At 40.2% G+C, this 20,674-nt stretch overlaps 1 protein-coding gene across 13 annotated transcripts in view; it reads right to left on the bottom strand.

Moving 5' to 3' along the window:
• Window positions 1–1,166: 1,166 nt before the first annotated feature.
• The window catches only part of sptan1 (spectrin alpha, non-erythrocytic 1), a 40,316-nt gene continuing 20,808 nt past the window's right edge, over window positions 1,167–20,674 (bottom strand). For 3 of the 13 annotated variants that reach the window (XM_007233910.4, XM_022676473.2, XM_007233911.4), the window contains exons 22-57: window positions 20,413–20,472; window positions 19,095–19,293; window positions 18,488–18,592; window positions 18,063–18,095; window positions 17,912–17,947; window positions 17,586–17,633; window positions 15,826–15,917; window positions 15,555–15,699; window positions 15,269–15,450; window positions 14,213–14,312; window positions 13,902–14,099; window positions 13,609–13,755; window positions 13,368–13,471; window positions 13,088–13,250; window positions 12,767–12,781; window positions 11,176–11,307; window positions 10,898–11,035; window positions 10,437–10,541; window positions 10,134–10,342; window positions 9,912–10,032; window positions 9,690–9,811; window positions 9,414–9,546; window positions 9,233–9,331; window positions 8,983–9,142; window positions 8,796–8,872; window positions 8,212–8,421; window positions 7,312–7,608; window positions 6,536–6,648; window positions 6,021–6,038; window positions 5,686–5,748; window positions 3,297–3,351; window positions 2,992–3,188; window positions 2,213–2,266; window positions 1,981–2,127; window positions 1,735–1,882; window positions 1,167–1,626 (exon numbers count right to left, since the gene is read on the bottom strand). In XM_007233910.4, coding sequence (XP_007233972.3) covers window positions 1,501–1,626; window positions 1,735–1,882; window positions 1,981–2,127; window positions 2,213–2,266; window positions 2,992–3,188; window positions 3,297–3,351; window positions 5,686–5,748; window positions 6,021–6,038; window positions 6,536–6,648; window positions 7,312–7,608; window positions 8,212–8,421; window positions 8,796–8,872; window positions 8,983–9,142; window positions 9,233–9,331; window positions 9,414–9,546; window positions 9,690–9,811; window positions 9,912–10,032; window positions 10,134–10,342; window positions 10,437–10,541; window positions 10,898–11,035; window positions 11,176–11,307; window positions 12,767–12,781; window positions 13,088–13,250; window positions 13,368–13,471; window positions 13,609–13,755; window positions 13,902–14,099; window positions 14,213–14,312; window positions 15,269–15,450; window positions 15,555–15,699; window positions 15,826–15,917; window positions 17,586–17,633; window positions 17,912–17,947; window positions 18,063–18,095; window positions 18,488–18,592; window positions 19,095–19,293; window positions 20,413–20,472 — 4,351 coding nt within the window. In that variant the 3' untranslated portion in view covers window positions 1,167–1,500. The remainder of the gene's footprint in view (window positions 1,627–1,734; window positions 1,883–1,980; window positions 2,128–2,212; window positions 2,267–2,991; window positions 3,189–3,296; window positions 3,352–5,685; window positions 5,749–6,020; window positions 6,039–6,535; window positions 6,649–7,311; window positions 7,609–8,211; window positions 8,422–8,795; window positions 8,873–8,982; window positions 9,143–9,232; window positions 9,332–9,413; window positions 9,547–9,689; window positions 9,812–9,911; window positions 10,033–10,133; window positions 10,343–10,436; window positions 10,542–10,897; window positions 11,036–11,175; window positions 11,308–12,766; window positions 12,782–13,087; window positions 13,251–13,367; window positions 13,472–13,608; window positions 13,756–13,901; window positions 14,100–14,212; window positions 14,313–15,268; window positions 15,451–15,554; window positions 15,700–15,825; window positions 15,918–17,585; window positions 17,634–17,911; window positions 17,948–18,062; window positions 18,096–18,487; window positions 18,593–19,094; window positions 19,294–20,412; window positions 20,473–20,674) is intronic. The other 10 variants (XM_049466619.1, XM_049466614.1, XM_049466617.1 and 7 more) reach the window with 10 other exon arrangements.

Genomic DNA, 20,674 nt, shown 5'->3' with positions numbered 1-20,674 from the left:
TTCCAAACCCACATTATCACTAAAGCCAGAGCGGTAGATGCATCACACCGTCACAGAGTTCAACGAAGCTCATCACTGTCAAGCAATCAAGCTGAAGTTATAAGAAAACTTTTACTCTGCTTTCTGTAATAACTGCACTAATAACAGTACTGTACTTTTTCAGTACTTCAGTGCATTTTACAATAAAATACTTGCAATTCCTTAGTACTTCCACTGTGTCGGGAGCTTTAAAGAACACTTCTACTCGTCACTTTTTTGATAGAGCGCTTGTATTTTATACATGTCTGGTTGTGTCTTAGGCTGGAGGAAACGCAATTTGACAAGTGGATAAAACTGCCAAATTTGACTCACCCATTTTGTAGATAGTTATAGTGACAGTCTGTAACTTTTTAGTGTGAACGTTTAATTGTACCAAACATGCTAAATTCTACTTTAAAACATGCACTGTGGTGTGGTCTGCTCTCAGAGTGGATGAAAAGGGGATGAATCTTTTAGCTCACCACTACCTGTATTTAGTTGTAATTCTTGGTTTCTTTGTTTAAACGCTGGGCATGAGCAGATGAAGACTTGAGTTTTGCTGTTTTGGTCTCCATCTCCATGTTCGCAGTAGCCCTCGTATCAGCATCATTCACAGTGCTGGGTTGCTCAGGTAACCAGCAAAAGCTGATATAACCAGAAAATGGTCCCAGGACCTACCAGACCACTGATTTTAAAATAAATATACAGTATGTGACTGCAGGAATGGAATCTGAAACACACTGATGACTCCAGATGGTTCTGCAGTCTGTTGCTTAGTAACAAGACTCACAAAGCATGTTGAGACAGAATTGGCTCACATAGTGAGCTACGATATTTACGGTACTATAAATTATGATGCATTGTGGGAGTTTATAGTGCCCTCAAAATCATGTTCAATTACACTTTGCGATTCAGACAAACCTAGAAAACGGCCAAACATTCTCAAAAGCACCCTAAAACGTAAATCTGAAGCCATTTTGCTGCTGAGATTAGACACTAAAGATGGAAAGACTAGTTTAGAGAAAAGAAAAAGATAAATAATGTTTAGTCATTAAAACGTATGTGGTGGGAGGAGCTATACCTGCGGAGGCTGGTTCCTGTGTTCAGGAATTAACATAAGTAAACAAACTGAATCACACAGAACAACGTTACCAGTTCTAACCAGAAGCGTTTATTAATGCACACTGCAGAATTACGCACGGTGTTGTAGCACATTGTCTCTATAGGTTTCTTAAAATCAAGCAAAGCACTGAAACAGGTAAAACAACCACAATCAATTGCAGACAAATCCACTACACTATTGTCAGTGAAGCACAAAGAGAAGAAGTGTGAGATAAATAGTTAAGAGCAAGTTCGATACCTAGATACAGATACAGGGTGCTATAGAGAATTCTACGTCAGATTCATGCAGCTGAGCCGTGTGATGTCTTGTGAAGGGAAAACGCATCCCGATTGGTCACTGGCAGGCAAGGGGGCGGGAGATCAGTTGACAAAAAGCGAGCGAGTGAATTCCACGAAGTCGAACGCCGACGGGAGCTCCCGGCCCTTGCTGTCTAGGTAGGGCTTCATGTGGGAAATGCAGTAGTCTGCCTGCTCCTTGGTTAGATTCTGAAAAACAGAAAGAAATGGTTTTAATCCTCCACACAGTTGTAATGGTTGCTTTGTATTCACCAATATTTCCCATCACCGAGTCAACACTGCAGTTACACTGCGTACCTGGTAGAGTTCTTCCTTGGTGACGTACGGCTTGTTCTCAGCGCTGAGAGCACGGAAGGCACTCTCGATCTCTTCACTGGATTTCACGTTCTCTGTCTCACGACTGATCATGAACGCCATGTACTCCTGCAAGGACACATTGCCGTCCCTGCAAATACAGAATTGAGAAGAATTCGTTCACTTAAAGCAATGGATGCACAGCTGGATAAATAGGTAATACTCGTTAAACTGCATCAGGACACCCACCTGTTGGGATCCACCGTGTCGAGGATGGACTCAAACTCCGGGTCGGGTTCTCCTTCCTCCACCATGGGCAGGTCGTAGCCCAAAGAGCGCAAGCAGGACTTGAATTCTTGGTGGTTCAGACGACCAGATTTCTCTTTGTCGAAGTGCCTAAAGAAGGAAATTAAACTGTCTGGGAATCTGAAACCGTTTAGAAATGGTTTTCATTAAGTGTTTTGGATTTGGTGGAACTCACTTGAACATCATGCTGAACTCCTTTAGAGCCTCCTCTGTTACTCCTGTAGTGTTTCTGGAAAAGAAATATCAACAATGAGTTTAAAAGCACCTGCTATTATCATACATCGAGATTTCAAGAAGAATAGTGTGTATGGTTTATTACTTTACAACACAGTGATGCTGTCGGTAATTAACTGATGTTTGTATACAGATAAGGATGTAATCAGTGATTGCCACCTGTCTATCACAATGTATGCTCTACAATTCTGCAAATACTGCTTTCCTGCATCTTTTTACCTTCAGTCCTGTCGGTCATAACTGAAGTCAGGGTCCAGCTGAAATAATGACTTTTACAATTAAGAATGTTCCATTTTTTTGTTAAAAAGTGTTTTTGTCTTACTTCACACAGCATTAACATTATCAACAGACCCACGGCAAATCTGCCTAGCAAATCTGTGGCAGATTCTCTTAAAATCTTCTCAATTTTGCATGTTTCGATGCTAGTGGCGGTCTTGAAGCTCTTCAGTGCTATTCTTCTCTGCACTGCAGAAATAATAGGGCCTTGTGTCTGATGGAAATTGATTCATACTGAGCAGTTAGTTTATCTTTTATGAAACACATCCCTTAACTTAAAGTAAACAGTCTGCACTATAGTCACACATTAAACCCAACAAGTAATTACATTACTGATTTACTGTATGATAGATGACTATGACATTTGTAATTTGTGCTGGCCTCATTATACGTGTTTTGATTAAAACATTATCCCAGTTTATTTATTGTGTCAACATATCAGACCTGGCTTGGATCTGTTGTTCCAGGTTGTGTTGCATCCTCATGCCCAGCTGGTCGAGCTGGTCCCACTGCTGGGCCAGTCCCACCGTGCTGTGCTCTGTGTATTTGTTGTCTAGGATCAGTGCCTCCTCCATGGCTGCTCCCAGATCCTCGATTTTCTTCAGCTGGCTGCGCATGGCCCGGATCTCCTGGTGCTTACGCTGCACGGATCACACAACCACAGGGGAAGAACAGATCAGTGTGCTGCTCAAAAACACTATACCACACACACAGCATGCGCTAAACTCTCCTTTCAGCAGCTCTCTTACCTTTGTAGCCTCCAGCTGGGATTCTAGAGTTCCAGACTCTTCCACCATGCAGGACCTGCCCACAAACAAACCAGTGAGACCAGACCAAGAAAACACCAGAGAAAAACCTTCAATCATGCAGCTTTCAAACACACCACACTCACTCCATCCACCTCACCCTGACTACCTGCTTCAAATCCTACTAAAACATCAACTGGTTGAACACATTCTGTCTTTAATTAAATGATTCAACAAAGGACTCTTTGCAGTAAGAGGGAGAAGTCAATTCAGATGTTTACACAACTGGATCTACTGATTATAAAGCAAAACAAAGACTGAAAATTACAAACTGAGTGATACCAAGTAGTACTACGTCATATTCCAAGAGTCAAATCCATGACCCATGTAATTTTATCATGATATGTAGCGACATAACAGACTCTTTAACACTTACCTACGTTTATATAGTGAAAAATCAACTACATACTACAGTACAAAGCCATTCGAGACGCACCCAGAATAGCCACTCATTTCATGCTAATTAATTAGGGTCACTGCCAGCAGGGTTAGAAACTGCCAAGTTCTACTCTACTAGCATTCAAGAACATCATCCTCCTCATCATCGTTCCCCCATCGTTTATTCAGTTTGCAGGGAGAGAAATCAAATATTACCCGAATAACACCCGATACATTTATAAGATTCACAGATAAATCTGAGGCCTTTGTTGCTCCATGGCTTACAGTATTCCAGACAACACTGCTATACAAACCAAACAGCTGTAACTCCACCCCAGATAACATGTACATTTCTCCTGGACGTGTGGCCCAACGGAAACCAGAAACATATCTGTTTCTTACATACACTGCACTGCATGGGACCTGGAGGGGACGCATCTGAGATAGAAGTGGGCTGTAATAATGGGGCCTGGACCTGGAACCCACCAGAGCCCAGAGTAACTCCCGGACTCACACCAGCGTCACATCATAATCCATCATACTTAAAAACAGCATTTAAAATAACAATATATATATATATATATATATATATATATATATATATATATATATATCTATATATATATATATATATATATAAGTATAAGTATAAGAACACGCAATTAGTTACAATATATTAAATTTATATTAAATATAAAGATCGAAGATAAACATGAAAATTCTATTTACAAATTTAATTCTGCCCATTTACTTGGGAAGAAAAAATAAAATAAATAAATAAAATAAAAATAATAATACTTATATATATATATCCCTTCCTCATAAAGAGAGGGTTGGTGTGTGTGTGTGTGTATGTATGTATATATATATATATATATGTATATATATATATATATATATATATATATATATATATATATATATATATATATATATATATATATATACACATATATATATATATATATACATACATACACACACACACACACACACCAACCCTCTGTTTGTAAATTTGTAAATGGAATTTTCATGTTTATCTTCGATCTTTATATTTAATATAAAGATAATATATTATAACTAATTGCGTGTTCTTATACTTATATATATTGTTATTTTAAACACACCAACCCTCTCTTTTTGAGAAAGGGTTTTACCTTTTTGTATTTTTTCCCAAAACTTGGTAGGCAGCATCGTATTTGAATGAAATGTAAATATGTTCATCTGGTAATATATAATATTATTTGTGTAATTCTGAATGCTATTTCGGAGGACGATGGATGGATTATACCTGTGATGCTGATGTCACTAAGGATATTCATCTGTTTGCTGTGTACAGCACTGATGGCTGGTGTACTGTGAGAACCTTGAGAAAGGTTTTATCTGTGAGTCTAATAAATACACTTAGTGTTATGTAAGTGTTGTCAGATTTGCTTGTTACTTGTGGATTTACCATGTGAAAAATATTTCGGAGGGCGGCCTGATTCTTTTCTTTTTGATCGTTTTAATTTGTGTAAATGCTCCAGGAGAAAACTATTTCTGGTGTCAATACTATATTTCTGAATGTCAGATAATATGTAGAAAATGTGGTTGTCAGGTCAGGAAAAGAGGTCCTCCAATCCCTATTCAGAAAATCTAGTTGCAGTTCCAAACCCTGAATCTGGTGCATGGACATGGTTCACCAAAACAAAGCCCTAGAATTGAAAAAGTGAAATAAATACACTCATCAAACAGTGCTGGAGTGGAGCCAGGCTTTAAAGATTAGGAAGCTGGAAGGGTTCATCTGCCTGCCTTATGGCCACATAGCAGTGAGTGTTAGTAGCTGACTCTAAGCACACGCAGAGCCCAAATGCTAGTATTTGGTAAACTAGAGTGCATGAAAAGACAACCCAAACAATGTGGGATAAAAGAGGTGAGGGACCAGATGGGTAAACCAGAAAAAAACAGGAAAAACCTTCCAGAAAGATCATCATCGACTTCATACTGATACACACGGATAACCCGCCGATAGGCTATGCTATTCGGCAAGGAGGAGGAGCAGGGAGAGAGGAAGGAATGGAAAAATAGCATAAACAAACACATGAAGACATTTGGCAACAGACAAAATATACAATAACAAAAAAAGAGGAGATATACACGTTCAAAACTGTCATCCCTGCACTCATCTATACATGCTAAACATTTCACACATCTATAATAATTTCAACACGCACATTAACAATCAAACATTTAGCACACACACACATATACGCACAAACACACAAATATATTGAAAAAAATGATATTAACCCATCCAGTAGATATGTCCTGATTAGAAAAATGATCCCAAGCATCAGGAGTAGCAGCGAGAGAGCAGGAAGAGAGAGAAAAAACAATCAACAATTAAATCACTGAGTGGTGACATGACGGCCATAACTCAACTCCCACATAAAGACACGTGTAAATAGAGATGCACTGTGAGAAGCCCGTTTCTGCGTACAAAACGTCCACAAACCGCTTAACATGTTTGTGTTAAAGCTGGTGATTTAAAGGCATCTCCCCACCCACTAAAAGCTCAGACATCACAGCAGAGCATGCAGTGATTTATAACAAAGAGTGTACACAAACTGCCACTGGTGGACAGCATGGATGATCATGAACATCCAAGCAGTTCAAAACAACAATCAGAGCTTAATCAATTGTTGGTAGAACTCGAACACATGCAGGAGGAACATGTAGAGCACATTTACGTAAAGGCTTTATGACTGAGTGTGAGCCAAACTACAAACGAAAACTCCAGAGGGGTCCCTGTTGGTGGACGGTACCTGGTCTCCTGCAGCCACTGGTGGAATGCATTAGCATGCTGAGCAAACTCCTGTCTTAGCTTATCGTTCTCCTCCTGCCTCCTCTGCTCCTTCTGCAGCTCCAGCTCCCGCTCCTACAATTCAGAAGAATAGCTTTAGATCTTTAGGTTCCTGTCTTTTTTTTACTTTTCATTTTCCATTATGTTGCATCATTCACACTGAATTAAAAGGAAGAGGAAACCGAGATAGAAAAAAAAGTGATAAAGTATAATTTCTCCATCACCTTGTAAAAATATATTTTTTAAAGGCTGACTGTATATGTTTCTTGCTCCATCTAATAAACATTCCATAGGTTTTAAATCCAGAAGTTGTATGTGTATGTGGGATGAGTTCATCCATCTTGTAAACATTGTGTGGTGGAGGAGCTAGTAGGGAAAAAGACACTGGTTCCTGGCTTCTCTGGAGGCACACACTCCGTGCGGGGTAGAAGATGTGTTTATTGGCATAGGGTAGGCAAATCAGGCCAGAGACTATGCCACAGCTAGCTCACCATCCCGCACAGGGAACTACAGCTCCAGTGTGCATGCGCAGCAGTAGTGCACATATAAAAGCACTCTTACAATTTAATTCTAGTATATTTCAGGCTACTGTGAGTAATATTCCTTCTCATCACACCGTGATCGTAAACAGTCTTTACACATTCCTCAAAAGAAGATTCCAGTCATATTTTTATTAGGATTTTGTGCTTCTGTTTTAACATTAATAAATACACTTTTATTATACTGTGACCTCTTTACCTTGATGATCTTCTGCAGGTTCCTCCAGGTCTCCTCCAGAGCCTCCATGGTGAACCAGGTGTATGGGTTGGACACCACCTGGTAGCTTTTGATCTGTCGGTCGAGCTCGGCCAGCTGGTTGAAGTCAGCCTCTGCAGAGCTGAGTGAGGAGCGGAAAGCATCGTGGGCCTCCCTCAGCGCCCTGATCTCCTCCAGGGAGTTGCACCTCACCGGGTCGGTCAGATCCTCCTCTGCATTCTCAAACCAGCTGTTGAAGGCTGAAGCTTTCTTGGCAAATGTCAAGAACAAATCTTCAACCTGAATTAAACACAGAAAGAGCAGAGTGAGCTCCCCATTAAATCTATTTTTCCAGAACACACTATGGGTAAACCTACAATACGAGGTAGAGGATAGGGCCCTAAAAAAATAAAAAATAAAATAAATAAATAAAACACAGACAATTTTTTGAACCCTACAGAACCTAAAAACAATGATTTGCTATCAAACAATAAAATAATGCAACATAAAAAATATATTGTAATGTAAATGTATATTTTGTGGATAAATATAAACTACAAACATTTGCAGTGTTACATAATCAACTCTAACAAAACAGGCTGCTTTAATCTATAGTGCTGCTTTTATCACAGTATGGATTATTTTATCATATTCAAACAATATCATCATGTGTGATAAAACAGACCACTACCTACAGACCTTAAACATTCAGAGAAACATAGAGACTATGAAACAGTCAGAGAAAAAACCCCCACAAATATCAGGAATTGAATTTTCCCTTTTTTATTTAAATGGCAAATGATACTGCATGTCCTGCGAATTGACTAATGCACATGTGCAAATTGAGATAACGATGCTGACGCTTCAATATTCTGTACAGCCCTGCATCATTCTGCTCCCTACCTTTCTGAAGTGCTCCTGAGCCTCCAGCAGTTTCTTCTTGCGGGCAGCAGAGTTGGAAAGCAGCTGATTCCAACGCTTCATCAGCGTGGCATGACGAGCCTCGATGGCTTTGGACTGCACATGCTTGGCTGCCAGGAGCTGGTCCTTCAGGGCGGTGATGTTGGTGATTCCTTCCTGCTGGAACGCCTGAAGGCCAGCATCAAACGTTTCCTATAGCAAAACAAACATTTCTGGAATGACTCCTGAGTAGGGATAGGACATAATTTTGATATCGCAATTTATCATTTCCATTTGTGATATATCACCTATATGTGGCATCAAATATGGGTATTTTTTTTTTAAACACAGTCTCGCCCCAATTAGAATTACTGCCTAATTTCTCCACATGGTGGTGCTATAATAAAATAAACAGGGTAAACCTGAGTTGAAGTATATTAATCCATAATTCCTGGTATTTACTTATTTAAGAGTATTGTATCCTTTTCAGTAATTTCATAAAGTATCACAGAGAACTGTGCTGTCGTCGTTATCGTAGATTGTAGAATGTTTTTTTTTTACGTTTATTATTGTTCTCATGGTCATACCTGCTTGGTGAGCAGGGTCTGTACTGAAGAAAGGTCGCGTCCATAGTCATCAGTCTTCAGGCTGTTCTCTTTCTCACCTAACAAATCACAACAACATACAGATTCATAATTCTATTCATGATTCTACATCAAAGTAATAAGAGACTGTAAAGAACCATATCATAATCATATTGAGCCCTGAACTCACCGATCCAGGACTCCACCACATCAGCCTTCCAGTTGAACTGCAGGAAAGCAGAGTTTTCGTCCAGCTTGGCTTTCCTCTGGGCTGCGGCCCTCTCCAGCTCAGACACTTTTCCACGAAGGGCCTTCATTTTGGCTGTGATGTTGTCCACGTGGTGGTTCTCCTGCACAGAAACAACACAAAGTCATGCGGACAGGAGTACTACAGATTATTAGGAAGTGTCTACATTTACAGGTTTCTGTTTGGACTGTACCTTCTTGATAAGCTCATCTCCGTTGGCACATACATCGCTCACACGGTCCCTATGCACAGTAAAGTCAGTCTCAAAAGCTTCGTGCTTCTTCAACAAGCCCTGAAACAAAAAAAAAAACAATTTGTTAAGGTTTTGTTTGGTGTTTCCATTTTGTACTGTGAAAGAACTCATATTTACATACCTGCACAGCTGCCAAAGTATCACCATAGTCCTCACTTCCAACCAGATTCAGCTTCTCATTAATCCAGGCTTCCTCTTCCTCCACATTTGCTACAAACTGCTGATATTCCAGCGACTCTTCAAGCCTCTGCCCCCTGCACACTCATACATATGCATATACAGTCATATTCCCCAGGCCAAGCTTTTAAAGGATATCACAAACAAGGCACTGATCATGAAATAATTCATACAACAATTAATTATGAAGAAACCAATAAAAGACAGAATCACAGCTCACCTGGCAGCAGCTAGATCCTTCAGCTCCTTCCAGTGCTCCACAAACTGAGCCAGCCTCTGCTGGATCTCCTCCTGCCCGATGGTGTTGTCATCGGACAGCTTCTTCCCAGTGTCTAGCACAGACTGTAGAGGACAATCAGTTTTAACTTTTGCTTGATCATCTTAACCATCAAAGCTGACATGAACTGAAAGAACGCCCAGGAATCCCCTCACAGCTTCTTACCTGAATGGCTGGCTCGTGAGCTCCCAGCTCAGCCTCCAGTCTCTTGTGTTTCTTTCTCAGATTCTGTACTCCTGTCAAATCACGTCCATAATCCTCCGAACTTACTAACAACTTTTTCTCTCTACATGCAAAAAAAGAAAAAGGTATATTTAGGTTATGAAATGACTTTGCAGTATCAAACCTTTATCATCATATATGTGATCTACTGTAAAACACACATACTTGATCCAAGATTCTTCATCATCCAGGTCCCTGAAGAACTGGTGCAGGCGATGAGACTCGTTCAGCTTGGCACGACGTCCCGCAGCCATGCTCTTGATTTTGCCAAAGCGACCATTAACGGCGTCCCGTTTGTCTTTGACCTGAGAGGTGTCGAAGGCGTTGCTGGCCATCAGGCTGTCAGCCTGGCCATTCAGGTCCTTCAGACGATCCTGGAAAGACACAAGGAGAGTGAAGCTAATCTTTAGTCAATTATCAGATATTAAAAAACCTCACAGCTCTCTGACACTTTTCTTAATAGATCACCTCATGTGCAGAGATATCAGCCTCCAGCAGCTGGTGCTTCTTCAGCAGGTTGTTGACTGAGGCCAGATCTTTTCCGTAATCCTCAGAAGCAAGAAGAGCTTCCACCTGAGGGCGACAGATTAAAAGAGAAAATGTTATTTAACAAGATGATTTCAGAAGTGCCCATAGTTTTGCTAGCAGATCAATTAATGATTATAGACCCCTGTGTACAGCACAAAATAAACTTTGACTTTTAACTGAAAGGAAAAAACACGATAACCACATGACAATGAGTTGATTAACAGCATGGCATTTCTTGTTCTCTACAAATAGTGATCATGATATTAGACAGTCAGTATTAGCTGTCTATTAATTTGCCAACAGTTGCTAATCACTTCATTGCCATACCACCTTAAATGTTACCAAATTAATTCTCAATTCTATGTTGGGTATCTATGAATGCACAAATTTTAATTTATTACCTCTGACAACCAAAAGTCAAAGTCTTTGATGCCGGTGTTAAAGTTCTGCTGCTTGTTGGCTTCCTTGAGCTTCTGACTCTTCTCAGCAGACTTGTTAACCAGGAACTGCCACTGCTCATCCAGAGCAACCAGACGAGACTGTGGAGAAGAGAACACATGCACATGGACTGACCCCAACAATTACAATTTACTACCAAAGAAAAAGCTAGAATCTATTAAATAAGAACATAACCACATGATCTAACAAGATCATAATAGAAATAAATACATTTATTTACCTTGACGGCATCTTCACTTCCAGCGCACGCACCTCTCTGGATGAGTGCGTTGCCTGTATCGATCACCCCACGGATTCTGTCAGCATTGGCGTGAAGCTCGGCTTCAAAAGCCTGGTGCTTTTGGTGTTTGCTCTAAAAGAAAGCAGCAAAGAAGAGATACAGAGTAAGCAAAAAGCAAGAGATAAGCTGGCTGACTTTGTGATTCCATACCAGGAACCACAATTGACAGCCATTGGTAAAGCGTCTTTCAGCAAATACAGCAGGCAGTAAACCCTCTTTGAATTAAGATGAACTGTCTGCTGTACTGTACTGTAAGTGTGAAAATGAGCGTGTTGTTAAAAATTGATGTTAAGAATTACAGGGAATATTTAAAACATGTTAAAGGTCGTGGGACAGCAACTAGTGCCGTGTCCCATGATTTTGCTGTGTCTAATAGAAGCTAGCGAATACTGAACCGACCTGTGAGATATTCTGAATATATAGCCACATTCTTCTGGTTCTAGTCATAACCATCCACTGTGCTGTCCACTGTGGGTGGTAAAGCCTTATATGATGTATTTCCGGTACACACCAGACTTTACATCCGTTATATTCCATCTGTAATATTTAGACCTCGCAAGAAACTAACTCCTGTAATTCATGTTGCTCTGCACATGAGATCACAATAAATTGGACATCAGAATGTGTGTGTATATTTGTGTGCATAAACAGTATATACATAGCACCAAAAAAAAGAAGCTGTGGTGAAGGTGAAATTAATACACCACCAAACAAAGACAGACAACAAAAACTACCACTACACACAGGACACAAAAAAAGACAGATGGAGTATTTGATAAAAGATGCGGTGGAGGGACACCATCCAGCACAACATGAGCATCTGTGGGAGAACCAAAAAAAAAAAAAAGGAGCTGGGCTGTTTTGCCTCATTGTTCCACACAGTCAGAAATCCAGAAGAGAGAAAGATGGAGAGGAAGAGCAGCTTACTTAACAGACGCACACAAAGGCACGAGGCATGTTTCTTCACTGCTGAAGCATTTGGAGCACATGGCTGACATATTCTGAAGCTCTAACTGATAAGCTAAACTGAAGAAAAGCAGAAACGCTTGGAAGCTTGATCTCCATCTCCTCTCTTCCTGGAAAAGATCTAACCTCGCTCTAAGCAAGAGTCCTCTGTTTTGGTCAATGTGCCCCAAAACTCTGTAGGAGTACCTTTTTGGCATAATTGTCTCTGTGTTATATACAGACCCTAGAAACAAACAGTGCATGGAACAATTTCTAAACAAGACAGCCCAACACAAAAAAAGGCCAAAAAAGGAGAGAGACACCCACCCAGCAATTAAAAAATTAAAACGTCTTCAGTGGCAAAAACCAACAAATCATGAAACAAGAGTGCTGTGACAGTCTAGTGATGACAATGTAACATAAATTAAAGTGAAATCCATAAGAAGCAAACACTGGCGAATACAACGGGACACAGAACAGGAAGATGGAGCTCTACTACATGTCTACAAACACAGCAGACGCAGACAGACACGTGAAGAAATCCTACTGGGGGTTAGTTAGCTGACACACTACTCCTACTACTTACCAGCAGCTTGGACAGCTAAAAACAGACAGACAATAAGAACAGAAAGAGGTTCAGTTTCATTCTCCCCACACACACAGGGTTACAGGGGAGACAGGTGTTACTGTATTTATCTAACGGGATTATATTAACAAGAGATCCTTTCATTGATTAAGGTAATAAATAAGCAAGGGCAAAGAACTAAGCACTGAGCCGTATTAACAAGGTTAAAAGGACAATAGGACAAACAATATGCAATTATATATATATTTACACAGTATACACTCTTTGGTGAGAGACAGCCAGGCAGGGAACAGTGACACTACGGTAGTAATGAAGCTCTACCTGGATGTTGGTAGGATCTTTGTAAGACTCGTCAGTGGCCGTCTGCAGTTTCTCGCTGATCCATGCCTCGATCTCATCCACATCTCTGCTGAACTGCTGCAGAGTCTGAGACTCGCCCAGTTTGGAGCGTTTCTCAATCATCTGAGCTTTCAGGCGCCGCCACCTGGTGGTGATGTCATGTAATATATTCATTTTAAAACACTTATTACCTCATAGTGTAAATCAAAACAAGAGGACCTTTGTGGCAGGTTTAATTTCTGAAGAGAAGAACAATTCAGACCTGTCCAAGACCTCGTTGCGGCGGTTGAAGATTTCAGGCTTGGCATAATGGTCAGCAGAAATGAGCTGGTCAGCAAAGGACTGCAGTGCAGCAATCTTCTCCTCCTGTGACAGAGAATCAGATATGCAGATTAGTAAAACGATTTTCATTTAGATATCTTGTCAATAACTAAAAAAAATAAATAAATAAAAATCTTCTGTTTTACAGCCAAAGACAATACTTCTCAAACAAAAGCACTAGCCTGCACATTGATGGCTTTGTCAAAGTCTTCATGTTTCTTGATGAGAGCCTCTACGCTATCCAGGGAGTCACCCTTGTCATCACTGGCCAAAAAGGCCTCTCTCGCTGCCATCCAGTTCTCCGCCTGCTCACAGTCACGGTTAAACAGCTGCAGAAAAAAGAAGTACAGGATTTATTCTGCTGGTACAGTTTCTAGGGTCGCATATTAAAAAAAAGTACTTGGTTGGTTGTTCTGTAATGGTATTCTCTGTTACTTTTCTATGTCTTGGGTTGTTTAAAAACAATGGAGCTTACCTGAAGCTCCAAGCACTGGTCCAGCATCATTCTACGCTGCACCCAGGCCTTCTCCAGGTCAGCCCGCTCACGGTCCAGAGCCTCCAGTTTCTGCTGGATCTCAGGACTGGCGTAGTGACCACGGGCTAAAAGCTGCTGTCCAAACTGCTCAAAGGCCTGGAAGGTGCCCGCACGGGCATCAATTTCAGTGCGGTGTTCCTGGAGAAGGAGAAAAATATTATTATACACACTATGCTATAACATGAGTACTGTTCGTAGATTCTAAGTCAGACACTGCTGTAGCCAATTAGTTATTGGAGACAGAATTTAACCTGGTGTCTCTCCAGCAGGGCTTCAGCTCCAGTCACATCCTTGGCCAGCTCATCAGAAGACACAAGTCCTCGAATTCCATTAATCCAGGACATCAAATCTCTGCAGGAATAAGAGGCAAACTAACTCAGTGGAACAATTCACTGTGTACGATATACACACATTGTCAGCTAAACAATAAACGTGGGACAGCAACTACCAGTCAGAAAACAGTTTTCCACTTTTCCCTCAGAACTACTTCACTGACTTCAGTTCCTGCTAATTACTTCAGCTAAAAAATTGGCATGATGTTCGGTTACTAGTGTAACTCTGGTTCTCTGACTGCATGAGTGAGATGTCTCACTATGGAATTCGCCCTCGCCGCATTTTCCCCAGAAGCTCCACTTTAGTTCGCCAGCCAATGGCTGTGATGTTTGCGGTCTGAGCCCCTCTACTTAATCCCCTCAAACACTTGAAAAAATGAACATAAAAAAAGCAAAACCGTCAAAAATATCCAAATATCCCACTCTGTGTTTGTGTGGACGTTAAAGCTTAGGCAGCCTTTAGAATAGAGTGTATGTGGGGAAAGGCTTCTAGGGTGAAGCGAGAAGAAGGTTTGGAATGAGAAGCACTGTCGTACCACTAGTTCTGTCACGGAAAAAAAATATATATATTTTTGATAAAAGATATTATTGTCGTCATTTTAAGACCATTAAATGCCACTGAAATTACGCACAATAAGTCAATAACATAATAATTGTAAATTGCACATAAAAGTTAGCAAGATAATATCTCTATTACACTACTTTTATTATATACTTTTTATTATGTACTTAATTCTCATTCAGTATTTTCGCAGTAAGATTTCCCTTGACATAAAAAAGAGATGCTTTTTATTTGTTAAAAACATTGAATAATTTTTATTCTCCAAATTTTACGAGTCTGTATACATTTTCTGTATATATAAAGCTAATGTTAGTTTTTTGTTCTGAGTGCATGACTATGCAAAACGATAAACAGTGTGCATATTTCTGTGTCATGCTCATCCACATCTTTCTTAACTCTTCTCTCATGCTCACCTGAAGTCACTGAGGAAGCGCTGCAGATCGTGCGAGTTGCCCAGTTTGTCTTTGCGCTGGTCTGCGCGGCCTACCAGGCTGCTCCAGGCCGTGTTCAGCTCGGTGCACTTCTCCTGGATGTCGTCCACTGCCTCAGGATGCGACTGGATCAGACGTTCTGCCGTCTCGCCCAGGGAGTTCACCTAGAATAGGAAGCACAAGGTAATTTAACCTAAAACATATTGGTGACGAGCTAGGAGCATGTGGAAGGGTTCTGAGTGTACACAGTGTCTGCAGTTGGGTGTACCTTGTCTCCGAGGGCAGCCAGATCTCTCTCGAAGCCCTCGTGTTTGCGCTGCAGAGCCTGAACGCTGGCCAGGTCGTGGCCGTAGTTGTCGGTGTTCAGCGCTTGGTTCTTTTCCTCGATCCACTCTTTAGTCTCATCAGCATCTCTGCAGGAGACAGTGTTTGTGTTCCTCTCTGTTAATGAACTTATGTTTCTTTGCACTGTATACCAAAATAAATCTCCAAAATATAAGAGAAAACGTCTTTAGAAGAATATGCTACATCAGACACACCTGTGGAACCGCTGGACTTCATGGGCACTTCCCAGCATGTTGCTTCTATCCTCAGCCAGCTGCTGCAGGGCTCTCCAGCGGTTGTTCAACTCCTGAAAGCATAACATTCCAGCTATTATTGATCATAAAAATGACTGCGATGTTTTCTTGAACTCGTCTCTTGCAGGTTTTTAATTATTTATCTTATTGCTTTATTACTGCAGTTATCGGATTATCATAGTAGTAGTCATGTAAGCAGCATGATTTCTTAAATCATTTCTTAAATCAAACCAGATAATAAATCTGATTAAGAGAAATATAGGTCAGCTCAGTAATCAGATTTTAGAGTAAATGTAAACTGTTAACCTTAGAATTCTGGGATGTCTCAGTGTGAGTCTGACACAGAGTGACGCCAAAACTGAAGGAAGGATTTGATCTTCTAGCTAATGTATGATTATATTGTGAAGTTTTTCTGTGAGATTATTGGCCGTTTTTGAAACAAAAACTCTAATTTTCTGCATTGAGTAGATTATGAAGTGAATGCAAACACATTCACTAAATATATATTACAGTTCTTGGCAAATACGCAGTGTAACAGTTTAGTGTGAAGAAAACGGGTTTATGGTGACATAAAATGTTTAGATGCAGAAAAACAACAACAACAACCAAAAAAACAGGTGTTACAACACAAATATTACAACTGACCATTACATGTTAGGGCATAAGGACAAATACGGTCTTTATCAGTAGAACAAGATGAAGACAACAGAATGATAATGCGATTACAAGATGGGCAGACAACACTGGACCAACGCACTGAAGGTCCACAGCAGGGTTAAGTAGGATTAAAGCTGCAGTCCATATCATTTTTTCCTCTAAAGTAAAAGCAGTAGCATTTTAATAGTGGAGAGAGCCCTGCTTTCCCTAAGCCTAATATATTTATTCTTTATACAGGGGTGTCAGGTAGAGTAGTTTGTACACATAATGCATGTATACATTTACAATATATGGATACTATGGAGCTTTTTGTAACAGACACAAATACCTTATGAACATACTGGGCTTCTAACTTTATGGCTACAGATTTACTAAAAGCGCATACATCTACATATATTTAGCTGAGTACTGTACAGACCATTCTCTTAACTAGATACTCTGTGACCGTCTATCTTCTCTTCTAGCCGGTGTTTTTTATTGCTTAACAAAGAATGCCTTCAGACTGCATTCCTAGCTGTGACTAGTATTTAATCATAAATTTAAAAAATATATACTAAAATAAATTGAATATTATTTGACAAGGAGATTTATTTATTTACATTAACCTGCATTACAAACACTTTTTCCTTAAACTAAAAATCACAATATTTACCTGAATTTAAGGTTTAAAAACTAAACAATAATTACACTGACAAAACTGACAACCATATGAAGACTTTTTCGCTCAGCAGTTTCAACACTCACTCTCCCTCACTCTCTGACTTAACATGACCGAGCAGCAGATTCATCCTCTATGATAAGAGACCGAACCAAGACCACTCAGTTTAAAAGCGTTTCTCCACATGCTCTGTGCAATTATCCACTCTAACGAGAGAGGTTTCCAAATCCCAGAAATGCTAAGAAAGTACGGACATTTGCTTTAGGCAATGGTAGAACAACACAAAAGGGACCGAAGGATGAGTGAGGGGTTAGTCCTCTGTTCACAATGGGACAAGATGAAGGATTTAGTGAGTAGAATGAAGTAGTTTCAGTGGGGGCAATAGAGAAGGGTACGAGGGGCTTACCTTAATGGTATTAAAGTTAGCCGTCGTTTGGACAGCCATGCGAATGGACTAGTTCGTGTTGAAAAATCAGAAGAAGGAGAGAGAGAAAGGACAGAAGGAAACAAAATTGAAGAATCACACCAGTCAATAGAAGTTACCACCAGTTAGTTTAAAGTTTTTCATTTTCTCACCTTACACACACACAAACAGAACCAACCACCGGAATAAAGATTAAAAGTGAGAGAGACCCCAAAATCCACCAGAATTCACATGCACAATCAAAACTTCAGCTACTCCAAACATTAGAAACATTATCATATCCATGGTGAGTATATCCGACTGCTTACCTTCCATGGAGAGGCAGATTTCGAATCAGCTTCATCCTGTAAAGTACAAGAGGCATTTTAGTCTGGTGTATTCACATTTAGTGTAATAACAGTATGTGGTTTGGCATGCAGGCACCCCATGCAGTATATTAACTTAAAACAGGACAAAGACCTTGCCAGGAGCAGAGCCCAGCATCTCTTGTTGCTGAGAGGGTGAAGGATAGGGAGTGAATGAGGAAGTGAGGGAGGGAAAAACATTAAATAGAGTTAGGCCTCCATATATATGTCCTAGAAATTAGTGGATTCATTAGTTAAAAACATTTCTGCAGTACATGTACATTATATGTATGGAATATATCAATATTTATTACAAAACAAAGCAAATTCAAAAGTGTCTAATATTGTAATGGTCATGCAAAAACTATGTAGCTCCAAAGTGCGTGTATATCACTACTTCATTCCTTAAAACATTTCTATTGTATTATTAGCTTTATATATAACCACACGCTTCATGTTCGTTTTATATGTGCCTTGTCTACTTTATTGTTAATATATTTTATATTAATAATATATAATTCTATTCAAAATGCTTCTTACCTGAGCCTGTACTAATGGAGCCTCCTCAGCCATCAGACCCTCAGACTCCAGCTCTGATGCCACCTTGTTGATGTCGCGTAGACGAGACTCATTTGCCTTTAAATCCTGATGGCAAAGCACAATAAGATACAGTGAAACATCCCATGACAAGCTGTTCAGCAGAGTAGTCAAACTAGAACCATATAAAACTACACTATATCACCAAATGTATCCGCTTGCCTGCATTGTATTTGGTGATGTGAGGCTTGGGTGGAGCTTGTGGAATGGAATACTATGCTCTACTGTTTGTGAGCAAATCTGAAGCTACGTAAACTTTGCAGTTCTGTAGTGATGGACTCTGCAGAAAGTTGACCCTGCTCTGTTATTTTACTATGACAGAGTGAGTTGCTGTTGTTTCCAGGTGCTTCCACGGTGTTATAATATCACTGACAGTTGGCTGTGGAATATTTAGCAGTGAGGAAATTTCACATCTGAACTTGTTGCTGCTTTTATACACGTGGCCATGGAAGTGATTGGAGCCTAAGTTAAATGATTTGGATGGGTGAGAGAATACTTTTTGTAGAATATAGTGTATAAGCTGCTGTCAGGTGCTTGCACAGCTACATACCTTCTGGAAATCATCAAACTTCTTCTGTAACACCTCCACTTGCTCCAAGTCAGAGCCCACCTCCTCATTAGTCAGAGCTCCCTCCTTCTCATTTATCCACTGCTGCAGCTCATTGGCTTCACGGAATAGCATGAACTTCTTGCAGCTCTTCTCCAGCATATCCTTCCTCTTCTCACCCAGTTCCAGCAGGGTGCCGTACCTGAGCCACACAGAGAACAATCAGAACCTGGTTGGCACTTTTAACTGATCCTCCCCCTAAGACAGGGTTCTTCAATCCTGGTACTGGGGTGCTCCCTGCTCTGATCATTTACGGTGTTCCCTTCTTCCAAAAAACATCATTCAACAAATTACTTCTTTAAAAAGGCCATTAGAGTAGCAGTTGGTCCTCAAAAATGGGCAGAGCAGGAGGGCTCCAGAATCAGGACTAAAGAACACCGACCTAAGCGCTGGTCTTGCTGGATTTAGCACCAATCGGCAACGTTAAAAGGCCCATATAATGAAAAAACTACATTTTCTTCACTCTTCTATCCATAGATACAGTCCAAATATGGAAAATTAAATACATAAGGTTGTTTTAGGTCCAATGCTTTCATGGTGTCAAATGAGGCTGATTATATGGCCGCCAAATAAAATACAAAATACATCAGTGAAATGGATTTGTGAATCTGTCTATGTTGTGTGTAAAACTGACTTACGACTTATTTAGGAATTAAGCTTATTGTCCTTAGTGATGTCCTGGCACGATATAAACAGAAACCTTAAAATTGACCCACCAGTGCAATATCCGACCCAAACTTTAGGAAAGGTAAAATGTCATGTGAATATGAATTACACTAGTTTTTGCTATATTGAACCACTTAAAACCTTATACAGCAAGAAAATGTAGAATATGGGCCATTTAACCCAGCAACTATTATATAATTCAGTGATAACCACCAGCATGAATTACAGATTAAGCTGGTAAAAAAAGCCAGCAAGTAGTGAAGCTTTTAAATGAAACTGGTGTTGGAAAAATGGATGAAGAAAAAATGACAAAGACTACTATATGCCAATGTGTCAACATTAGGCAAGACTCTGAGAACAAGAAATGTGACTTCTACTCCTTTATAGAATAGAAGAGGAAAGGAAAGAGATGACTTGCAGAGGAGAGAATGATAAATTAATGATATGAACTATAAACAATGAGAGGACGAGGCAGTAGATTCACAGCATCTACACAAGCAACTACTAGAAAGCAGATGAAGAAAGAAAAGGCGATGATGAAAACGTGTTGGGTCAGTCACGGACAGCACAAAATGGAGGTCTGGGTCCTACTCACAGCTCCTCCACCTGCTTCATGCGCACAGACACACTGCACACCTCCTTGGTGACCATAGTCCTGCCACAAGGCAAGTTGGGCACACGCATGCAGGCATTAGTGATTAGATTAAAGGAAGGGAAAGAAAGGGAAAGAAATAGGGGGAAAAGAAATATAGAAAAGCAGTGAGGTTAGGCTAAAAGAACAGTTAGTTTTGTTTTTTTGTTTGCTTTTACAGCTGGCTTACTGAGGTTGATTGTTACAGGACAAAGAAGTAGTTAGG

Source organism: Astyanax mexicanus, chromosome 17, assembly GCF_023375975.1.
Source record: "Astyanax mexicanus isolate ESR-SI-001 chromosome 17, AstMex3_surface, whole genome shotgun sequence".
Lineage (NCBI taxonomy): Eukaryota > Metazoa > Chordata > Actinopteri > Characiformes > Acestrorhamphidae > Astyanax > Astyanax mexicanus.
Note: the sequence above shows the minus strand (reverse complement) of the source record. Positions and strands in the feature narration are given on the sequence as shown.